This window comes from Pollachius pollachius, assembly GCF_949987615.1.
Source record: "Pollachius pollachius genome assembly, chromosome: 2".
NCBI lineage: Eukaryota > Metazoa > Chordata > Actinopteri > Gadiformes > Gadidae > Pollachius > Pollachius pollachius.
In genome coordinates, this window is record NC_136935.1 from 9591459 (window position 1) to 9615398 (window position 23940).

A 23940-nucleotide genomic window follows, 5' to 3' on the forward strand; every position below is an offset into this window, starting at 1 on the left:
CCTTAAGCAGGAAAGCTCACGGGAACGTTATTAAAATGTCCCAAATAACGTTACTTCATGTGGTTATTATTACGTATGGGGAACGTTACTGTGAAAAACAATTACTCTCACATACTTAGAACGCTGTGGGAAGGTTAAATATAACACACAATAAATAGGCTTGAACCAGAAGTCATGCATAACGTTTGCACGTGGTAAGGCACCAGTATCTTGCTGTCATTTCATTGTAGAGAGAAACTCCAAAACTGTCGAGCCCGCTGAACGCACAGACCCACGACGGGAGAGCGCCGAGGAGGGGAGCGCTCGTTTGCCACATCGGACGCACCGAATAAACGTATATTCACGGGTCCGCTGCATTCCCAGAGCCATATATAATCTTAATTTAGATATTGTCCTTTTTGTATCGTCATATTTAAGGAAGAACATGCAGGCCTATGTGATAATATGGTCTAGTTCATAATATGAGATTGCTACATACGATAAAGCTGCAAACAGCTCTTTTATCGTACTCCATATTGTAAACTCCAGAGATTGCAGGGATGAGTAAACCCAACACACTCCCGTTCTTAAAGAGGAGGAGTTGGCTCTATTGGCGGCTACATAGTGATGTACCGAAGCAACAGCTTGACTTTAGATGGTATGAAAAAACTAAGACATCAGTCCCACGGATATTGAAAACATTCTTACAAACGTATGGATTTTGCTTACTTTCTTGGTACCAACAACACGAAACTAAGACTCGTATCATAGTCGACCACCAGGTATCTCGCCGCATGCTCCTTTCGGTCCCGGGTAAAGGTGACCATTTGGTTTTCCAGAGGTGTTGAGCAAGGCGAAGGCGAGCCAGACAAAAGGTTTCAGGTCTCAGAGATCCAGGGGAAAACAACTTGTGGATCACATCAAAAGAGACCGGGTAAGCACCAATTCTGAAGTCCTCGTTTTCCCCTTTACGTGGTTTTTATGTGGATGTGTGTTGCTTTTACAGTAAGTGTTAATCACAGCGGCGCTTTAAATCTAAGACGCAATGAAAATTTACGATATTAATGAAATGTATGGATTCGATAGCTCCATGTGAACCCCTGCGCATTGCGTAATAGCGCGTTTGTAGTCTATTTCAATGTATTATTTTTGCTGTTTCTCCTGGTTATGATGATGATGGTGGTGATGATGGTGACGATGAAGATGGTCATCATCGGTGACGCTGGTGATTAGTGACCGATGCCAATTTGTTCCCTCTCACCACTAGGCACAGTTCACTCAGGGCAAATAATCGCTTGTCGCTCTGCTGTCTTGATGTCACTCCCGCCCTCATCTGAATTGGCAAATAAAAGTGAATGGAAACGCAGATGTCACCCGCCTGCAATTAAATGCTAGAACTGGAGCAGCGAGCGCTTGGCTGGCCCAGGAGAAAGAGGAAAGGAGTGTTTCGGGAGCAGAGGGTGACTACAGAGGTTGTTGGAGATGTCTCTTTGGGTGATCCTCCCTGTGAGCCTCCCAGCCCTCACCATCACCGGGATATGGGTTGTGTAAGTCTCGCCTCTTCTCTGCTTGTGTGGAAATGTATATCTGTCTATCTCTCTCTTTGTCTCTCTGGCTATGTCTGTGCCAGAATGCTGTAAAAGATCTGCGTTCCTCCAAGATTTGTTATGATAGATCACATTGGCTGTCACATTTGCAAGTTTAACTGGTTTGCACCCGTTCCCCTGGTTTCTTCTAGCGGTGTTCAATAACACACAGGGACTGCTACGTAGAACAGCTCTCCTGGATCTAGGCAGTGTTTACAGAACATACATAATCACATCACTCCAAAAAAATAAGTTTCAACATATGGATGGGAGAGTTTCCAACGGGAGAGGATCTGGGGGTTGTTTATTCAGTCATGTACGCACAGTGCTGTTTTTTTCCCCCTGGGACATTGATTTGAGTACTCAGGTACCCATTACATTGTGTTGGTACTGATTAAAAACAGAAGCTTTTTGATGCACTCGTATTTATCTTAAAACCTCCTGGAAGGTGGCCTGCAGTGGCAAATGGGTCAGCTGCAGCAGCAGCAGCAGCAGCAGCACCTAGACCAGCATTTCTAAAACTATGGGCCGGACCCAATATGGGTCACAATCCAGTTGGAAGTAGGAAGCGGCATGACAACTGACAGGAACCTAAAGGTTCTGGTGTGAGTTTGGAGAGTGTGTGGTGGGCTCCTATAGACACACCAGAATGGTATTTTGGGTGCCGAGATGAAAACTTTCAACAGCCCCTGACCTAGATGGTGATAATCGCACCTCTCCTTTTCTATCACGGAGGGGTCCTCGTAAACTGTAGGCTCATTACGGGAGACATAATCAGAGGTCTTATAGCCTCTTCCTAGCTCCCTGCTCTATGATCTAAGGGGAAGGTATGCACAGCCCCAGGGACTAGACTCAAGAGTGTTTCCAGATAGTCACTGTGTGTGTGTGTGTGTGTGTGTGTGTGTGTGTGTGTGTGTGTGTGCGAGCATTCAGAAGACAAGGCGGCAGAGATGCTTATAGAGGTCTATTATTTTGGCAAGTGTATAACTATAGAAGTATACATAAATAAACATAAACATGTGGGCAGGGCACATAAATGTTTAGGTTTAGTGTATCTGGAAGGGCATGGGAGGGAGTTCTGTGATTTCAGAAGCAATTGGTGAAACAGAGCCCGTTTGGCTTCTATGTATATTTATTATCGTTGAAACTGGTCTCGCAAAAAGGGGGTCAAAGGCTTAGGTCCTGACCCCCCCACACACCTCACACCTATATACCTCCTTGAAAGAGTTGCTTTGTGTCCAAGTTCAGTTTGGGGTCTTTTTTTTGCGGTCTGTGGAATGGCCTGAGATGTGTGTCAGAGATTGGTTGTGTTATTGGTAAACTCACACTTGGTTGGAATCTGTTGAGTGATTACCAGGGTTGGTTGACAGTGTGGTTACCAGAATGTACCCTTCCCCTAACCTTCTAGATTTGGGCCCAAAGTAGATTTAGGCCGGGCCTGGTGTGGCGTCTTCTCAGAGGGTGTAGACCTATACCAGGCTCCTTGCACCGATGACGAACATGTCCAATTCTGTTTGCGCATTGTCTTCATTTTTTCCACTACAAAGGCAATGCTTTTTACTATTACGTCATGGAGCAGAGGATTTTTTCGTCTTGCCAGCGACTTGCGATTACATTTTTTGATGCAGGGCACGGTGTACAATCAGCAATTTTTGCTTTTATGACATTGTGTTTTCAGTGAGTCTCTTGGTTGTCATGTCTCATTTGTTTGACTACTGTCCGTTGCTATAGAGCCGATTACATGAGAACCGTGTCAAACCTCAATTGAATCAAAACAAAGTGGGGTGGCCCTAGGTTGCCTACAGGCGGCAGACATTGGGGATCAAACCCAGTACCATCAGCTGGTGGGCTAAACACCCTAGACACTAGAGACTTCCCTGGCCCTGTGCAGCTTGGCAGAGTGGCATGCATTTCCATTCTGCAACCCAACAAAATGGATGTTTGGAAGTATTTGGATCGCTGACTCGGTTTAAGTTCAGCTTCCTCATCCATGGGTTCCTCTTCCTACCGATGGTTGCCAGGTCACAGCCAATCAGGAAGGTCACTGCTAGGATGTGACATACACATGCCCCATAACGAGCATGCAGTTCCACGCGGCACGCCGCCCACCACGCTTTGTGTTGACAAGCTGTTCAGCTGCTGCTTCTGGACACTCGCGCAACCGAGCGGTTGCCACAGTAACGCTCTCTCTGTATACGATCTCCGCAATTCATCCTTAAAAAGGGAAAATGTGGCCTGTTCCACTTTATATACTGCTGCCAGGCAGGACATCTCAGAACAGCCCCACCCAGCCCTGGAAGAGGCCCAGCTACATAAACAAATCTATTATTATTTAGTTTCTCCCCAAGCGTGGGACATGTACAAAAATTGTTTTGGGGCAATAAAGACTACACTTTATTATTGAAGTACCCTGAACTGTACTGGCTGTTTCTATTTAAATGTTACCGGGTTGACCTTGGGACAAGTAAGAAACATTTGTTCTGTTTTCTGGTCAGCGGGCCGAGACCTCTTCCCTTAATAAAGCCTTCTCGGGTTGACGTCTTTTTCCGATCTACTCTCCATCTCCTGTCGGTGGCCTTTTCTTTATTCCACGTCCGTTTGCGTTATCCAAATCGTTTGATCTGCGGACGGCAGGCTTGAGTCCCAGCATCCTGCCGTGTGTTCTACCCCCAAGGCCATGTTCCACTCTCAACGACGGGGCGTCACACACTGAGGTTCCACCCTACAACCAGGAACACCCATCTGGTAGGCATGTTGTAATACATGTTACAGCGTTCAATTACCCATTTCCCAACCCCCCCGCCCCTCCTCAAACCAGTTGGGAGGTCCACAAGTAAAGTGTTTATACATTTTATTTGGTCAAACGTGGCTTTCCAGTTTTGCAATCTTTTCTTTTTCCAAGATGGGGTTAGGTGTTCACCTATCCTATCTTACCGTGGAGGCAGCATCAGTTATATTTTTCCATCAAGAGTGCTGATTTTATTGCAGCATAATGAAGTCCTTTGTAATATCGCAACTTTTTATGACAATGGGAATGGACCACGATTTAATGCGCTTTTCTTTGAGAGCTGAATTGAAAATACACAAAAATTCTTCCGGATTTTTTTTTAAAACCAATGATACTATGTATGAACAGGTTCACAACCACTGGCTTGTATTGTACATTAACAAAATTCACAAAATGACCATATGAGGAAGCCCATCAATATTATAAATGCAGATTCATTCCGGTGCTCTGTTCTTCCATATTTGAGTATTCACACTTTCACAATTTCCCGTTTTCACACAGACCGATATAGCCATGTTGTACACCGTGTGAGGAGTGTAATAGAAACACTGCTTTTGCTTTGCGACCATCTCAGCCCTGCGGGTCCTAGTGGATCTCACGGCGTCTGGAGGCAGATGGTGGCGTGTTTGCCTACCGCTGACAACAGAAGCCGCCTCTCAGCTGACGTACGGTTGCATGTTTGTCCTCCGCCATCGGGGGGATGGCATTGATTCGTCGGGGGCCATTGGTGGATTATGTCTTTCTTTCCCCCCTCCTTCCTTCTCTCCAGAACCTCTCGAGGGGCTGGTGTGTCTGTATACATTGTGTGTGTGTGTGTGTGTGTGTGTGTGTGTGTGTGTGTGTGTGTGTGTGTGTGTGTGTGTGTGTGTGTGTGTGTGTGTGTGTGTGTGTGTGTGTGTGTGTGTGTGTGTGTGTGTGTGTGTCATGTGAGAGTAATGTATTTTATGTACCAGTGCACACCGTTCGATGCGGGCCGGGATGCTACCCGCCATGGTAACGCTTCTAATTGTTGCTTAGCCTGTTGCTGACCTCACACTGTATCAGGACACACAGCATCTGTCTTCCTCCCTATCTGTCTTGTAACTTCTCTATCTCTATCCGGCTGGATCTCTTTTTGTTTTGCTTTCTCATCCTTCTCCCTACCTTTTTTCTCTCTGTTTTTGTATGTCTCTCTCTGTCTCTACCGTCTCTGTCTCTCTGTGTTTGACTAAAAACATATGATGCAAGCATCAAAATCCTTGTGTCGAGACCTGTGGTGCTCATTGCAGCATGAGTTGGAATGGGTACATGTAAAGTAGCCTACAGTGAATTCATCTCACTCTACCTCTCCTTTCTTTCCCCCTTTCCCCCTCTCTTTCTCATTCTCCTCTTTCCATTTCTATCCCTCTCTCCCGGAGTTATACAATATAATGTATTTATTTTATATATCCCTCTCATTCTTCCTGGCATTTAAACAATATCAATCTTTGTTCCCATACATACATCTGGGGGTGTTTATTGTGGCTTAGGTGGAAGTGGTTAAGCTACTTATCTGGTGCATCGGGTTTCAGTATCACCATGAGTTGGTCATTGAAGTCGTCAGGGTTCAGTGAGTGTTTCTACCTGGAAGCACGTAGTTTCTGTTGCGCCCCTGGTCGTTCTTCAAAAATGCATAGTTCATGCCCCGATTAAAAACATATTTTCCAAATTCAGCCAATATTCAGACCAATCACATAAGCGTTTTGATGGTTCATCTGGGTCATGAGGGAGATCCTGTACATTCTGAGATTAGCTAGATTACGCTAGTTTTAATCCATAAAACTAGCCTGATTTGAGTTCTTAAGAATTACATTTGGTCATTATTATTGTCCGATATTATATAACAGATAGTATAACAAAGTATGCAATATATATAGCAAAATAATCATGCATTATCCCTAATATCAGTTTATTTCCTCCTTTCCTCCTGCAGATATGCCATGGCTCTGTACAATCAACACGTCTGCCCAGTAGAAAACTGGTAGGTAATATCCTTCTTTCTCTCTCTCTCTCTCTCTCCCTGTCTCTCTCTCTTCTGTATTTGGTTCCCTTGACATAAAAATATGCACATGACGCGTTTCCTATCTTGTTCGGTCCAAGCAGTTTCCTAATCCTAACTTTGCCAGTACATTCTCGAGACAAGATATATAGCTAAGTACGTGACAGCGGAGGATAAGTAAAAGAGATCCCTCTTTTTTATCTGACCTAAGAAGCAGATTTCTGTTGTCCTTGGGTCTTTGGTGTAAGCTCTGTAAATCGATAACTAGCCAGTCTCTGGGGATACGGGCTGGTGTTTTGAAACGATACAGGGTTGATCTGATCCACTGGAGATACCGTTTGACAAGGGCAGCAGTTTACCCGAGAACAAAAGCAACTCTGCAGATAGACACCATGCAACATTATTATGGGAACAAAAGGTTAAAATTCATCTGTCCATTTCCCTTGGACCAAACCGAAATAGCGAAATAAATGAATTTAAATAAATCTGTGTTCTTTGGCTGAAGTATAGCTTTTTAATTTGTGTGTTTGTGTGTGTGTGTGTGTGTGTGTGTGTGTGTGTGTGTGTGTGTGTGTGTGTGTGTGTGTGTGTGTGTGCGCGTGCATGCGTCTGTGTGTGTGTGTGTGTGGGTGTGTGTGTGTGTGTGAACTTCCCCAGGTTATACAACCAGTCATGTGAGGAGGAGCTGTATGTGCAGAGGGGGCCGACTCTGTGCTGCACTCTGGACAACGTACCCCTCATCAGGTCTGGGGGAATGCCACCAGCAAGACTACTGCTGTCTGTCTCTCTGTCTCTGTCTGTCTGTCTGTCTGTCTGTCTGTGAATGTCTGTCTGTCTGTGTCTGTCTCCCTGTCTGTCTGTGACTGTCTGTTTGTCTGTCTGTCTGTGTCTTTCTGTTTGTCTGTGTTTGTCTTGCTTTCTCTGTTTTCCTTGGCTTTCTCCGGCTTCACGCTATACCTCTCTCTCTCTCTCTCCGTCTCTCTCTCTCTCTCTCTCTCTCTCTCTGTCTCTCTCTCCGTCTCTCTCTCCGTCTCTCTCTCTCTCTCTCTGTCTCTCTCTCTCTCTCTCTCTCTCTCTCTCTCTCTTTCTCTCTCTCGTGAGCTCTTAGCAGGAAAACGACACATAGAGGAATGCGATGGCATTGTTACCCAGGATTTGTCTCCCCACCTTGGTGACAAAGTGATTTGAGTTTAAAGGACCCAGTTCCTGTGTGTGTGGACATGATTTGTGTGTGTGTGTGTGTGTGTGTGTGTGTGTGTGTGTGTGTGCGCGCGCGTAGGGGCTGGTGCTCATGGCGTACATGCGATGAAAATAGCTTTCCTGTCTGCCACCGTGGCAGTGGGGCTGAAAAGGCAAAGCATGGGTCTGCACTTGCCCCCCACACACACACACACACACACATATACACGCACACACACACATACACTCGCACTCGTGCACACACACACACGCACACTCACACTCGCACTCGCGCACACACAGACACACACGGACCCGCGCGAAAATTCCCAAGAAAAGTGGAGTCGGCTTACACTTGGGAGGAAACCGAGTCTCCTGCTTGTTTGTTTAGCTTTTTGGACTGCAGGGCTTTGAACATGAAGAGGGCAAAGACTGGTTTATATAAAGGAGTACAATGGTGTGGAAGTACCCACTGCAGAGCCAAGTCCTGACTTACATTCTTGAAGAACTTATTTTTTATCGTTGAGATGCAGCCATTCCTAGAGTTGCAAGCCTACACAAAACCAGGTTTGTTTTTTTAATATTATGTACCACTCTGCAAGATTCGCTGTTGTTTCACCATCTGGACATTTTGGTCTAAATATAACTCAGATTCCAATACTCAGCAGATACCTGCGGTATGACTGAACATTCGCAGAATATCCGCACACATACATTCTTCCTATTGGCAGAGGCAGGGCACTGATGAAGAAGGGGCTTCTCGTCAGCAAAGCAAGATTAGACGTAGAGACCGGGAGCTAATCTAGTGTAGGTTGATGATAGCGTGAGTTGTGTGTTCAGGCTGTAAGGTGGTGGGGTGCAGTCAGCTGACAAGATGATTGGCTTTAATGGCAGAATGAACATGCCCCAGGGTCTCTGACACACACACGCACGCACGCACGCACACACACACACACACACACACACACACACACACACACACTCATGTCCCGTCTTCTCCTATCTGTTACTCAGTGGGGTTGCAGAGGCCGCCAGGCGCTCCGCTCCGGCCACACCCTGTGGTTCCCTTACCGGACTATCACAAACTGATCATCTGCTCCTGTGTTTAATTGTCTTATCTCTTCATTTCCCTCTGCTCCTCTTCCTCCCTGCTGAAACTTCAGAAACGTCGGTTCTATTGAAGCCTGCGAGAACACGGTTCTCGGTCGGGTTTATTGTTAAGAGCTTCTTTAAGACTTGTTTCTCCACTTTATTTTCTCACGGAAAGTGTTTTTGTACTGTGCTTGCTAATTACTTGAGTAAATTTTTTTTTTTTTTTACAACGCATCCCTGCCTGCTGCTATTCCTTCTTTCCGCACCGCATTTGGGTCCACACCTTACATCAACCGTACCCCTCTCTGTGTTTGCATTTGATAGAAAATAGGTTGAGTTGAGGCATCAGATTTGAGTGTTCCACTAACACTTTTTTATGCAAAATAATATATACAATACAATAGTATGATCATGTGTAACAACACAAATTCAAATAGCATGGGTATGTAATAACATCAATGTGTGTGTGTGTGTGTGTGTGTGTCTGTTCGTGGTTATGTGTGTGTGTGCTGTTTTCTCCATATAGTAAGTGTGGGACTCTGCCTCCTGAGAGCTCATTCTTCAGCCTCATCTGCAGCACTGGATCCTTCATGGGTAGGCACACCCACACACACAAATACACCCCCCCCCCCACACACACAGACACACACACTTGGAAAGGAGAGAATATTTTGTTCCTTCTATAAAGCAAATGTTTCCATAAGAAAGTAAATGTTTCCACAAGAAACTGCATCAACAAGTTTATTTTCTCCCAATTTAATTAGTTGGTTGGCTTAGATACTTCAGTTTCCTTGTTACTCATGTTGGTTTGCGCACCTTTTCAGACAGTGGAAAATGTGGCCTCAAATTTCCGTCACAAGTAGTGTTCTGGTGTAGAAATCCACTTTCATTTTCCTCGTCTGGCCTACATTTAGTTTAAGTTCAATTTAAACCTCAAAATCGTTTTTGAAATGTTGCGTCCAAATGTATGCTTCATGTAGTAAAGTGTATTCTGTTAAGGACTCAGCTAACATTTGTGTTATAAGTCCTTCATTGAAGTCTATAAGCTGGCTGACTGCTGGTTTTCAGTCAATGTCTCTGAATAAGCCCAGGGTCTGACACATTCTCTCTGACCTTTTTATATTAAATCCCCTGCACACCGCAGATGAATGGCCTTTACTCATTCAAACACGACAGATAGTGCAGCCCGCCCACTGCGCTGGAGGCAGCAGCTTGTCAGAATAAGAAGTCCACACTTTCTGGGGGAAAGCGGGCAAGGCCCTCATCGATTGGAAGAAATCTCGAAGAGCCAGGAAAAAACCCTGCATGATCTGTTGAGCAGAAAAAAAGACAGAATCTAAATTCCCCTTTACGGTGTACCACCTCAACGCGCTCTGAGATATTTGCTCTGTGCAAACAGGCCTGTCGATACTTTACCTCCAAGGTTACCTCCTTGGGTCGAATGGCGCACGCACGGTGCATAGCGTTGGTGAATGTGGTTTAAGTTGAAATAGGGCGGATGTAGAGTATGATGGATCTCTGGTGCTGCTGGCTGCGTTGTGGGTCAGCACTCTGAACATCCCGACCCGGCCCCGCACCAGGGAATGTCTCCCAGCAGTGTGTGTGTGTGTGTGTGTGTGTGTGTGTGTGTGTGTGTGTGTGTGTGTGTGTGTGTGTGTGTGTGTGTGTGTGTGTGTGTGTGTGTGTGTGTGTGTGTGTGTGTGTGTGTGTGTGTGTGTGTGTGTGATGTGTGTGTGTGTGTGTGCTTGCGCTGTCATCTATTTTTGTCTTGTCTGTCTAGAATAGATTAAACAGGGAGGGGACGAGGACTGTGTCATGATGGGGCCACTTTTGTATGTCGACCTGCGTGTCAAAAAGACATAGCACAGGAAATGGCAACTCTGTTCTGTTCTCCATTGTTCTGCTGATGCATTGTCGGAGTGTATTGCAGATGGCCGATAATTTCAAGCCTATTATCATGTGCGCATTAATAGAGCAGCAAGCAGCCGTCGCTTATAGCGATTAAATGCTTTAATAATGGACTTACGAGACAGTGAAAACTAGTAAATGGTGCAGTATGCTGTATAAATACGATGGAGGTATGAGTCCATTAACGTAATAGACATCGCTCTGTTTGTCCAGTTGTCTTGGCCTTCACTTACCTGTATGTGTGTGTGTGTGTGTTTGTGTGTGTGTTGTGTGTGTGTGTGTGTGTGTGTGTGTGTGTGTGTGTGTGTGTGTGTGTGTGTGTGTGTGTGTGTATGTGTGTGTGTGTGTGTGTGTGTGTGTGTGTGTGTGTGTGTGCGCACTTGTGCATATATCTACCAGTACTTGATTGCAAAGTGTATGTGTGCATGTCTAGAGTTCAGATTCCATCTGGCCCTTTGGGATCCCCTCAGAACAGCATCGTCAAGATCATTAATCACTAATCACGTCAATCATTCATCGATGTCCGTACGCCCCTGGTGGATTGGTGGGGGGGGGGGGATTGGTGAGGGGGTGTCTTTGCGTGTATCAACAGACTTGAGACCAGGTGTTCCCTCCTCTGTAGGCACCCTGTCTGCCTGTCTCTCACTGACACGCTGCTGATTAGTCAGCTCGACTCTGAGAGGTTAATTAGCCTAAACACCAGAGTCCCACTTTAAAAAAAGTTTTTTAGGCAGACTGCGGAATAGGTTTGAAAAAGACAATTTGAGAATCTGTGTGTTTACACGGTTGCACATATAATGCTTTGTTTTTATATGTATACATATATACATATGCTATATATATTATGCTATCATATGTGGATAACACAAACAAATGAACCTAATCTTTCAAAAACAAACTTTTTGAAGAGTTGTGCATTAAGTCTAATCTGGTTCCAGGTAGACTTTGGGATCAAAAGATATGTCTTAAGTATTCACAGCTCACTGTAGTTTTAACTGGACAGCCAACTGTAATACTGAGCTTACAGATTCAGTGTAAACTTGGCCCCATATGCACTCTAACTGCACACTAGAATGCACTTGAATACCACAATTTGTGTATTGTACTTTACACACAAGTGTGAAGACAACTTATCTTTTCTCTATCTGCATCGCACTGTGAGAGGAAGCAGTGATGTGTTTGGATTAAAAAAGATCCCCTTGGGGAAAAGCAAGCTATTTTAACAGAAAACATGACGGGACATGTAACAATGATAGATATATTATCTTTAAATTCTCACAACTACTCACTTGTACTTCCTGCTGTCATCAACCTAAAAAAGACGTCTTATCTTATCCTCTGTTCTTAGTGCGTATATTATCAAGCTTGTATCAAATGCGCAACAAGTTTTTATGTTTGTCTGTATTTTGATCATAGAGAGGGATATGACTTGGTGTGCCGATGGTGACCATCTCGAGTGGGCCAGCTCTGTGCCATCTCTCTCGTGACCTTCCTGGTCTTTTAGAGTAAAGTGCTTGACCAACAGGAAGTGAGCTGTCGGGGACCAGCAGGGGATTGGCCTGTTTCTGTCAGTTGTTATTGTCCTTCAAATTGTTATTAATTGAACTCTTATTGCAGTCTTTAGGTTTTCAGTTCAGAAAGCCGACAGAGGGATGTCTTGCTGTGCCCCCATTGACCTACAAGCCCAGTTTCCTAGGAAAACATAAATTTGTGTAGGCGTTGTGCGAAGGGAAAGGGCATTCTTGTGATTATACTGCCAATGTTATCAACAGTTCCACATCAGGCAGTTTCTTTTCATTTTCCAATGGCCAGCGAGACTGTTGGATGTTCATTTGTAATGAGGACAAGCTCTGTTATAGCAACCAGAGGCTCGCTCTGCAGACAGAGAGGAGACAAGGACGGCATAATCTAATACAGATAGCTGAAATCGTTTTCCTCCTCACCCTGGGAAGCATTGTTCTGTCCGCACAAATTAAAGTGTGTTTTCCGAATAGGCTGTATCTTCATGCGAGTGACAAATAACTGCGTAAAATGATTGCTTATCCCTGGGAAAAGGATTCTTGCCTTTTGACATGCAGCACGCAAGGCCCATTCACACCCATGGCTGTGAACCTAAAACAAGTCAGTATTCTAAAAAAACTCTTTCATAGCATTTTAAATCTATTCACAGAGTCAACATCATGAGCCACCAACTCTATCAAAGCGATCTCAATCAGTCACTGCCAGGCCCGTCGTTAGCTGGGCATTCGAGGCTATAGCCCCGGATCTTTGGGGAATAGCCCCGGATCGCTGTGCTGTCAAAAGAAAAAAAATGATAATGATGAAAATAGCCCCGTAGAGTATTCTTCTTTGTGGTTGCGTTACCAGCAGCCACAGATACAACATTGTAGCCAGTGAAAACCGCAAAATTCTGACGTGTCAATATATGGGCAGATTTTGAATAATTTGTTGCAAAATGTTGCAAATTCAAGATCAGAGCGTTGAGAAGGACAGTGATAAAATATCTTTGGTAAGATGGATATAAGAAGAGAGACCCGCAGTGAATTCAACCCGGTCCACTTGACATCGGGTAGGTGCATGACAGTGGTACCATAAAACTTCAACAGCCCGGGCTTTTATTTGTTTCAATCACTGAACTTTCGAACAAAACTCTTGCTCAGCAAAGATGGGATATACTATCAAATGTATTATTTAAACCAGTATGAATATAAGTAACCGTAGGTTACCAGGCAATCTTACCAAACCATAGGTTACCAGGCAACCGAATAACGCCTGCACACATGCTTACACACACACACACACACACTGACCCACACACACACACACACACACACACACACACACACACACACACACACACACACACACACACACACACACACACACACACACACACACACACACACACGCACACACAGGTGGAGTGGTAATCGGGTGATTCAATATATAACAATATTGCATTTATAAAAGTTCCTTACAGCGCCATCCGGTAGCCTGAGCCGTGCAACCACAACCTGTCACTCATTCTACACACGCAACACATCGCATCCAACTCGATTTAGTCTAGAGGTGAGCAACTGAGCGCCCCCTCCCGAAGTGGTACAGCCCAGGTCGGCCTTGAACTGCGATTGGTCAGAAAGACATAACAGCTAATGACAACATTGAACTCTTGTGAAGGCTCGAACAGAATGACACACAAACACAGACACATACGCACCCGCAGTGATTTCAACCCGGTTGAATTCATTGGGTAGGCGCATGACAGTGTTTATTTGGCTACAGGCTTTTCTAATGTCTCATTTTGGCTGCTGGTGTATGTGGTGCACTTTCCTATCCTTAACGTTAACATTAACCTACTTAGTAGGCCTGCCCCGACGTGAGTCAGACATGACGATTGTTCTTTCCTTTCCTTCTCAAACTACGTTACAATTGCATATTTCATCAGCCCGATTTTCAAATTTTCTCGGGGGAGAAATCCCTGAACCCCCCTTTTAAAAGGAGTCTAACTGCTGGGCTATAGCCCCGAATGTTTTCGATTGCTAGCAACGCTCCTGGTCACTGCCGACACGCTATCAGACATTGGAACGTTTTCAATTATGCCAGGGGTGTAGATAAGCTGTCGGGCCCAGAAAGGTCTTGTGAACTGCGTCTGACGGGTCCAGCTCTAAGTGTGGACAGGTTCATCCTGGTTCACCCAGGTTCAGAGACGCCAGGCAGTGTGCCAAGGTAGCCACGGAGTGGCTAAAGTTAAAAGCTCTGGTCACGGCAGTAGGAGCAGCAGACAAAGGCTGCCATTGTTTTACCTTAAACAACTTTCCTGCCCTGCAGTTTGCAGTATAATGCCATGTTGGCAGCACAGGCTCCCCTGGATGCCTGGAGGCCCCTAACCCCCCCCCCTTCTGCTCCATACCTCTGAGCTCCTTTAGTCTTTCCCGCTTTTCTTTTTCTTTGGAGGGGGGGGGGGATCTTGTCAGCGTTCATTATGCAGACCCCGTTATTGTGTGACATATACAACATACTCACACACACATCCCCCGACCCCCACTTACTACAACTCACCCCTCCCTCCCTCCCTCCCTCCCTCCCTCCCTCCCTCCCTCCCTCCCTCCTTCAAATTCCCGCTTCTTCATGAGGAGAAAACTTTCCAGGAAATTCTAAATGGCCTGTTTTTTTTTGGTGTGTGTTTCAAGGCCAGACATGTTATACACCATCGATTATCCTTGGCATTGCTACACAGGAATCAAAGATATATTGATAAACTATATTTTATATTACCAACTATACATATATTATATATTCTAATTGTACTAGTAGTTTTGGTACTATGAGTAAGGAATCTTATGAAATAATGTGTGTTAAACATTTTCAATATATGTTATTGCATTTCCTTTCCTTGCACTACGCACAGGAAACTCAAATTTTCATTTACGTTTGAAAATGTGACATAAGATACACATTTGAATAAAACCTTTAAATAGTCAAAAAGGCCTAACAATCTCTCGTCTAACTCTCTCTCTCTGTCTCTTTCTCCCTCTCTCTTCCTCTCTCCCCCTCTCTCTCTCTCTCTCTCGCTCTCTCTCTATCTCTCTCTCTCTCTCTCTCTCTCTCTCTCTCCCCCTCTCTCTCTCTCTCTCTGTCTCTGTCTCTCACAGTGATGGCGATTGTGCTGCTACGCTACGCCCATGTCATAGAGAAGCACCAGAACTCTCTGCTCAACACGGCCAGTCTGTCCACCGGCTGGATCTGCTCCGGCGGCCTCATCATTGTCGGCAACTTCCAGGTACTGATGTAATGGCATCCTGTTTAATGGGTTGATTGTAAGCCTCCATTACTGCCCCTCTCCTAATTATCTTGTAATTTCCTTTGTTTTCCACACACAAACACACGCACACATGCACAAAAGCACCTGGAGTCTGCTGTCCCTTGGAAGTGAACGCTGTGGTGATGAACTCTGTCCCCTTCGTAGCTCCACCCTCATCCTCTGTCGTGTGACATTTAGACTTAGAGGTCAAACACTAAAACAGAAGGATTCTCTGTAGCTCTTCTTCGTCCAGGGCAAAAGTCCCTGCACTGTTAAATATTTGGACCATGGGATGGTTGCTGAGTTGTCTTGTGTGTGTTCAGGAGAGGGAAGGGTTTATAGGGAGTAGCAATACATCATCTTAATTCTTAGAGAAATAACCATGCTTTGTTCTTTCTCGTAGAGCACGATGGTACAACCGTTGCATTGCTAATTGGGATGTTTCCCTAAAATAACAACATGCTTTTCAAAGTTATGTATCTGTTTCATTTTGCAATGCATTCATCCTCCCTACAAGTATTTTTTACATTATGCACATTACCTTTAAGCTTCAAACTCTCTACACAAATGTACAGTTGCGAAGCCTTGGTATATCCAAACCACTGTATTTCACTGTCTATTCCCCATCGAGGGTCATATCTCCATGTGACTCGGTTAATCCCAGGCAACGGCTTCATCCTCTGGATGTTGTCTGAGCAGCCAGCCACCCAGGGATGACACTTTAAATTGGGTCGTGACAAATCCCCAAATGCAGGGATGGCGAGACAGGAGAGAGTAAACAGTGACCTCCTCTGCCCTCACCCTGGCTTCCTACGAAGCCTCTTCGGGGGGAAAAGAGGCGGGGAGGAGGGAAGGAACCAGAGGATAGTAGTGTAGTTCTGGAGGATCAGGGGGCGGGGAGGTTACGGGAAACACAGAGGGGAGTGAGTCACCTTCTCCAGGCCATGTGTTGGGGCAGGCTGGGCCAAAGGAGCAGGGTCTCGGCACACACACACACACAAACACACAAAGACCAGCCCTGTCCAGAGTGGGGCAATGACTAGCAATGTATAGCATTGCAAAAACGAGAATGGGTGTGCAAACACTCTTTGGCAGACAGAGCTGCTTCAGACACAGCTGGGCTCCGAACTCTTGAACTTGAGCTTGTTACTATCGAGTCACTAAGCCGACACTTTTATCGAACGCATCTCAATGAGTGAATTCAGATATCGGTCTTAAAAGATCAGGTAGGTGTTGGTACGTCTTTACCAAGGATGTTCTACTGGTCAGGAAGCGGACCCAGGGGATCGGGCCCAGTACCTTTTTTAGGACTGGGAGTTGAACAGCCTAGTAGCCCGTCCGCTATGGTTGTGGACGGCAGATGGGCCGCTGTGCTGCTGGAGCCGGAGCACAGCTGCGTCTGAAGCAAACATTTTGCTCGGCAGCAAGATGGCGACCGAACAGCTGTGGTCAAACCCAGAGGGGAGAGACATGAAGGGGGCACTAGAGTGAACTGTGGGTGTGCTCATGACTCTGTGCTTAATAATGGATATTTTTAGCAGATTTAGATAGAACTACGACCTCTGTACTGTGTTTTTTGGAATGTGAGGACAGGATGTTTCAGGTCGCCCTTGTATTGTTTTAAACAAGCCTGCAGGAGGCATGCTTGTATAGGCTAGGTATCACGCTAGCCAGGCACACAACCACTGGTCCGGATACACTATTTGGAGGAATGACATTTAAACTGAAATGTACCCCAGTTTATGGTTGTGACGGCCTCTTTGGCTCCTCCTTGTGAGACAGAGCTGCATGGAGGAGAGATCGCAGAGGAGTTGGAAAGAAGGGTTTAATGGACGATTGCTATAGCAGGCACAGTACCAAAAGATTGCTATCTTTACGTTTTTTCTTTCTTCTGAGCCAGCAATCCTAACCCTATTATCCTATTATCCTAGCATTGACTTGGACTTTAAGTCTAATCGGTGAGTCTGCACAGAGAAAGGCAGCCATTGTACTGTGTGTGTTTGTCTGTGTGTGTGTGTGTGTGTGTGTTCAAGTCGATATTTCTTAATTGGTAAATACATGGGAGCAGTTACTAATTTCGATTGTTCAAAATCTACCAGCAGGGTCAGTGGACTCGAACCCAGTACCTATTGGCTTCAGGATTTGAAAGTCCTTCTCCTGATTACCATAAAGCAGGCTATAGTCTTTAATCAGCAGCTTGGACTAAATGGTGGGCCCAAGTAAAGTGATTTCTGTCACCCCTGACCCCAAATCAGCCCACTTTTGGGGTTTTCTTTAGCTTTTTGCAGTCTGTACCGCTCTGAGAGATTGGTATCAGGTTGTTATCGGATCAGTACGTTTGGCTCAAAGGAGCTCTGCGGTCACATGCTCCTGAGCGGTTCTTTTGTGTATTGTCTCAGATCACTTGGTGATCTGCAGAACAAGGAGATCTCTCTTCCTCGTGCTCTCCCTCGCTCGCTCTGGCTCTCACTCGGTTTCCCTTTTTGTCTGCTGTTCAGTATCTTTGTGTTTAGTGTCATTATTTCCTCTTGACACTTTCTCAATGCAGGGTCAAAGTCACCTTGGATCCAGGCGCATCTGCCTGTACTGTTTGATCTGCTGCTCTGGCAGCCCTCATGGTCAGACAGATTTTGTGCAGACCTGGCTCAAATGGTCTGGCATGTCTGGCTAGGGCCAGAGCGCTGTAAAGATAAACACGTAAACAAACCAATGTTGACATTGTAGGAAAAGCGGTGTGACACTGCCCCCTACTGGCCACAGGTGGTTAGGTCTTGTGCACATTATGAACCAGAACCACATTATATCCCTTATAGCCTGGGTGTCTATCTCTACCTCTTCAGTTGTTCATCTTTAGGGATCTTTAGCAATGATCTGATCAAAGTAACTTTTGGTTAAAGCAACTGCTTAATAGTACATTTCAGTGTTGCTTTTTATCATTAAGGAACAGGTAGTTTGTTCGGGCGCCTTGCTCAAGGATGCCTCCAGGTCAGACTGTGGAAATACCCAGGAACCTTTCGACGTGGGGCGAGCCTAACCACTGACCAGCATTGTTCCTTCCCCTTCCGTCTCCCTCCTCCTCCCCTCCCCAGGTGGACAGTGCCAAGGTGCTCCATTATGTGGGCGCGGGCATGGCCTTCCCCACCAGCATGCTGTTCGTGTGCCTGCAGACGGCTCTGACCTACCGCCTGGCCAAGACCCAGAGGGAGTACGGCGTGGCCCACCTCCGGCTCGCCATGTCCCTGCTGGCCTTCACCGCCCTGGTGCTCAGTATCCTCTTGAAGACGTGCACGACGCCCTGATCCCCCTTGTCAACCAATCCGAGATCACCCAGGCTTCTTCAGAAAGAAGGGATGGGGAGGGAGGAGTAGTTGGAAAGGAGGGGAAGAGGAATGAGGGAGGATAGTTTTCTGATGGGAATTCGTTTTTTGACGTAGGTCGAATTTATTTTCAAACATTCTAGGCTATTGTGCATTTTAATAGACGTACCAGGAAAGTAGGTGGAAGAAAATATGGGGATATATGGAATCAAAAAGTCGTGTTGACTAAATGGTTTGCATTTTTTGCCACTAGTTAACGCAGGGTGACATTTTGCCCCAATGTGGATCAAGCCTTGCATACTGTATCTTTAAAAATTCATATCCGATTCATGTTGTTGAGCTTTAAGTATCTCTAGATTTCGCCGTAGGCGCAAAGGGACAGCGTCAAAAATGTGTTACTTGATTTATCCCAGACATGGAAATCTGGTTAAGGGAAAAGTTGGACAAGATGATGCTCTCAGGTCCTCTGTTACCCTCCTTCACCTCGCTCTCCCAGGTGGCATGTTCTTCCTGGAGGAAAGCTTCGTCCTCCAGCACGCCTCGGCCATCTTCGAGTGGGTCTTCTGCGTCATCGTCATGCTCTACTATGGCACCTTTGCCTTCGAGTTCGCCGGCATGTCCGGGGAGACCCTGATTGTGCTGGCCAGGGGAGGGGCCCTCGGGCCAGAGGGCCATGCGCACAAGATGGAGGCCCTGCAGGTGGGCCCACTGCCCCATGCACATCCCCAACCTCACCCGCACGAAAACATGTCCATGCTGTAGTCTGTAGTCCTACTTTTGAAATGAATTAGTTTGTTTTCTGCCACGCCCATGTGCAAGATAGAGGTCACGGCCAGCGCTAGACACGCGATGTGATTGGAGGAAAGGGGACTAGGGTTTGATGGAACCCCCCTGATTTCTCTGCCTCGCCCCCCAGGGAGGGGGTCTCCTGATGCATCGACTGAGACCTTGGATATTTAGACGTCTCTCAAGTCTCCTGATTTGCACGCTGCTGACTGAGGAACCGGAAATGCCTTCTTTGACTATTTTCCATGGCTTTTTTTTTTCATTTATCATTTTATCTTCTTCTAACCAACCAGAGTAAATAGAAGTGTATCGTCTTCAATCCTGTTTCAATCACAATTCTATCTCAAACCTGCGTTAAGGGGCCCTTGCGCTGGTCTGTTCTGGTTTTGAGTGACCGACTGAAGCTGTTGAGATATGTGACGGTATGGTGAGATGTGTTTAGATGACTTCTGTAGCTTAACCGGACGGGTTTTAAGGACAGCTGCCAGACAGCTTGCTAGTCCCCAGAGCTCTGGACACAACCGTTCTAACTGTATTACACCGTCCCTCTAACACAGATGCTACTGAAAGGAGAAGGGCAACAAAAAAATATTGTTGGTGTGTAAGAGTCACGAAAACCTGTGCCTTGGGCTCTGAAGTCCCTGCTGAGATAATGAGTTTGCTGGATAGTTGACGTCAAGCAGGAGGTCTGTTTGACATCTGGCTGAGTTCTGTTTGACTTTTGGGTTTCAGGCCTGAGTAAAGGCCTGGGTTCGGTCATCATTCTACAGTTTGAGGAATGGCTCACTGCTGAAGTCCAACAGTTGCGTTTCACTCCCTGCCTGACGACGTACTGACGACCAAAACTCAATACATGACTCAAACTTGACTTTTTGCCTTCATGATTTTGGGAACGCAAGAGAATAGATGTGATGATCTGACATTTTTTTGTTTTCAGCAATGCCACACCAAACCACCAAGTCAGACCTCCTGAAAAGTATTTTTGTAACGTCTGTTGTGTTTTCATACCAGTTTATACTGAGATACAGGGAGGAGGTCTGCAGACCTGAAGGTAGGGACATGTTTACAAGCCATTGCGTTACATTGTGGGCATAACCGACTCCAGCAAGAGGAAAATCACCAGTGTTTGAGTGTGTGGGTGTCCTTCTTCTAAATCCCAGCTCGGCCGACCATAAAGACTATATAAGATCCTAGCATTTACCGTGACGTTTTTATTTTTGTTTTCTTTATCGCCAGCTAGAGTTATTATGCCAAACCAAGTGGGTGTAAAGGTAGACATTCGCTGTCCGCGGTTCTGAGAGCTTGTGCCAAATGACTATCTCTGTTGTTCCTCCCCCCCTCTAGCAATAGGAGCATTACAAACCATGGCCATTATTATACATTACATGGATGCTGTGTGGTGTCCGAAGACTGGTATCCCTTGAACCATTTCAGTGCCTTAATCTCAGACAGGCTTACAAGGAAGGATTTTATCAACACACAAAGGCATTTACATTTCAAATATATTTATTTTTGTTTTTGTGTATTCGCAGTTGCCCTTGTTGGTACTTATTTTTTTTGGAAAACATCACATTCTCTGAGAATGTTTTGAGAGGATACAGGAATACAATTTATCGGCCCCTGCCCTTGGAATGCCAATAGTCAATATGCAAGCCGTGTTTTATTAGTGTTTAATCTTTTGAATCTTCACGTGGGCTTAGCCACCACCTGAATACATTTGTAAATAACTTGACAGAATATTTAAAATAAATCTTTACAAAACAGAATTATATTTTTTACTTTGTTTCGGTGGAGCTGGTACTCGTCTAAATGTCAGTTTAGATTTACAAAACTCACAGACAGACTGAACTTAACTGGATACTATGCAGAGTTGTAAGTTTCACTAAAGTGTTAGAAAAACTGAAAAGGCCAGCCTAGTAGTGGTTATATAAAACTAAACTACTAAATGTAAAAAGATGTAATAACATTTGCAGACAAGCGGTTCTGTTACAGCTTTTTAGTTAAATGGTCGACGGATCAGAAAGTTTTTTGTTCTAGTTCTTGTTTGTATATTTTAACATGTAGAAAGTTTGAACTTGTCATGTTTGAACTGTAAACGATCATTTATTACAGTTACACATTCAGTGTCAAGGGATATTGTAAGCCTTGAGCTAAACCTTGATAATTCACTACAGTTACTGAGTGGGTTTTAAGTTTAAAGTTAAGCCATTTAATCAGAATGTGTCTAAATCGCCATGTCGTGTCTTTTTACAACCGTCATTGAAGTATGACGTTGCCTTTTATGATTAGAGGATTTAGCGTTTAACGTTCTTGCAAATATACACCAGAGATTCAGTCTCTGAATCAAGATTCTGGACTGTTTATCAAGGTGCTCGCACGGACAGGGTTGTGATGGATTTGTGTTTTTAAAAGCATCGAATTTACCTGCTGGCATTTCATTCAAACGTTGCAAACCCAATGCTTATTATTGTTGATTCATGTTGCTCTTGATGTTATCATTATAGTTATTATTAATATTGTTATTGTATAAAACATGTTTGTACGCGTTCGACTGCCGTTATAACAGGAGAGTCTGGGCTCTTTCTCTCTGTTTACTCGCCTACCTTTTAAACTTTGACCTTTGCACTCAGGAAGATATTTGACGTCACTAGCTGTATTCAAGGATTCGAAGCTAATTCAAGTTTCTTTGTTTATCTGTTAGTATTGTTGTCGTTTTTTCCAACTTCAATTTGTTTTTCTATCTGAATGGAATGCGAATGTGACAGGAATGGATGTGTTTCATTGTATTATTGTTGTTGTTTTACATGATGTTTAATTGCTTGTTTTACCTTTTTGGATAGATGTAGATGTGTAATGTCGTTTCTGATACACCTTGGACATTCCGTGTGTGCTGGTTTGATCTTTGCTTGTTACACAGAACTGTGTTTTGATGTCTGTATGTACTAGTCTGCCTCTGATGCTGATTTAGGATTGGCAGGAGAATTATGTTAAAATAATTAAGATCTGGTGAAATCTAAACAAATCAAGAGTTTTATCTGAAATGCAACAAAAAAAGAGAAGCCCTATGTGCCTTACTTTCCTTACTAAAACCAAAGAATTTCAAATTGTTTATTCTGTTTCAGTTAAAGAACAATGAATGTTAATTTGCCTTCATATTTAACAAATAAAACTGCAAGCAAAGTTAAGAAGTACAATTATCTTACCTTGTGCTTTACATATCCTTTTTATTTCATATTTTACAGTATACTCAGAAAGAGAAAATAATACTTTGACAGATTTATCTTTAAAATATTGTTCTTTATTGTCGATAATTATTTACATTGTTCATTGATCCACCAGCTTTAATGTTTTAAGAAAAGTGAAAAGGTTCAAAGTAAACAGGTCCACGGTCACACATTGACGTGGAGCGAGTGGTTCATACAATCAGCGTTTGTTGACCATCCACAGACATCTGCAGCTTTTGGTTTAAGACTATTAACTCTGCCGTCAGGTTTCCCTCAATCTAACGAGACAAATCTTTTGCTTTCCTGTCCTACGGCCCATAGCAGAAGCACGTCTGGTTCTACACTGTATGTATAAAATGTAAGCAGAGGATTGTCCAGTCTGGCTTTGCACATGACTGATATGGAAAACAGCAGCAGGACTCCAATCAAAGTCAACCTGTGCCTCCACCTTTACCATATGGGCGATTTGAGATGTGTACATGTCTCCAATGCTTAAGACTTCTCAGCACCAATTATAGCAATCACGGAAGATTAAGTCACAGTTTAAGTACAAACGATCCATAGATAAAACAAGTGTTTCTTATCAGAGAATTGTAACAGTGGGACCCCATATTTGTCTAGCAATGTCATGTGGGAAGCCCTGGCATGGAAACTGTTGCATCATAATTCATATGTCGGGGGGGGGAGATGATTTGAATAGCAAGAAACTGTTGAAACATAAGTTTGAATCGTTATTACATTGTTTGGTTTATAGTAATGAACACAAACAGACATCTCCACTAAGTGACCTATTGCTGTTGTTATTTGTATCTTAAATAAAATCGTTTTTTTCCTACAGAGTCAAGTCTCTTTTAAGTAAATTCGATAACACATGAGCTATTTTAAGACAACCATCAAGCCCACAGATGAGTGGTTTGAAAAGCACCATTTAGAGATCATAAGGTTTGTTTGCACTACATTTCAGAATTCAAAAGGGATATTCTCTGCTTTGGGGTTATGTTTTCATTTGTTATACTTAACAGTTATTACTGTAGAAGGATTCTGGCTTGTGGTGGCACACTAATATTGAGTAATGAATGCACACACAGTTGCATCAGTCGGGAAAATTCACTATTTGCTTTTTCTTGGCTTAACCTGATAGTCTTTTGAGTATGTCAAATATTATGCAGGTGGAATCCAAACCCTGACACAAGATTAAAGCACCGCTACAGCTTACGATACTTCCCTGTATATAAATAAATTTCTGCTTTTCAGTGACCATAA

The 23940-nt window shown here is 44.4% G+C and overlaps 1 protein-coding gene across 1 annotated transcript; it reads left to right on the forward strand.

The window, feature by feature from the left end:
* Positions 1-647: 647 nt before the first annotated feature.
* On the forward strand, positions 648-23516 carry LOC307071030 (transmembrane protein 150A). The gene is made up of 8 exons (XM_079729882.1): positions 648-913; positions 1247-1526; positions 6305-6352; positions 7028-7114; positions 9168-9235; positions 15202-15329; positions 18440-18617; positions 19164-23516. The coding sequence occupies exons 2-8, from the start codon at positions 1462-1464 to the stop codon at positions 19427-19429; spliced, it is 840 nt and encodes a 279-aa protein (XP_079586008.1). The 5' UTR covers positions 648-913; positions 1247-1461; the 3' UTR covers positions 19430-23516.
* The last annotated feature ends 424 nt before the right edge of the window (positions 23517-23940 follow it).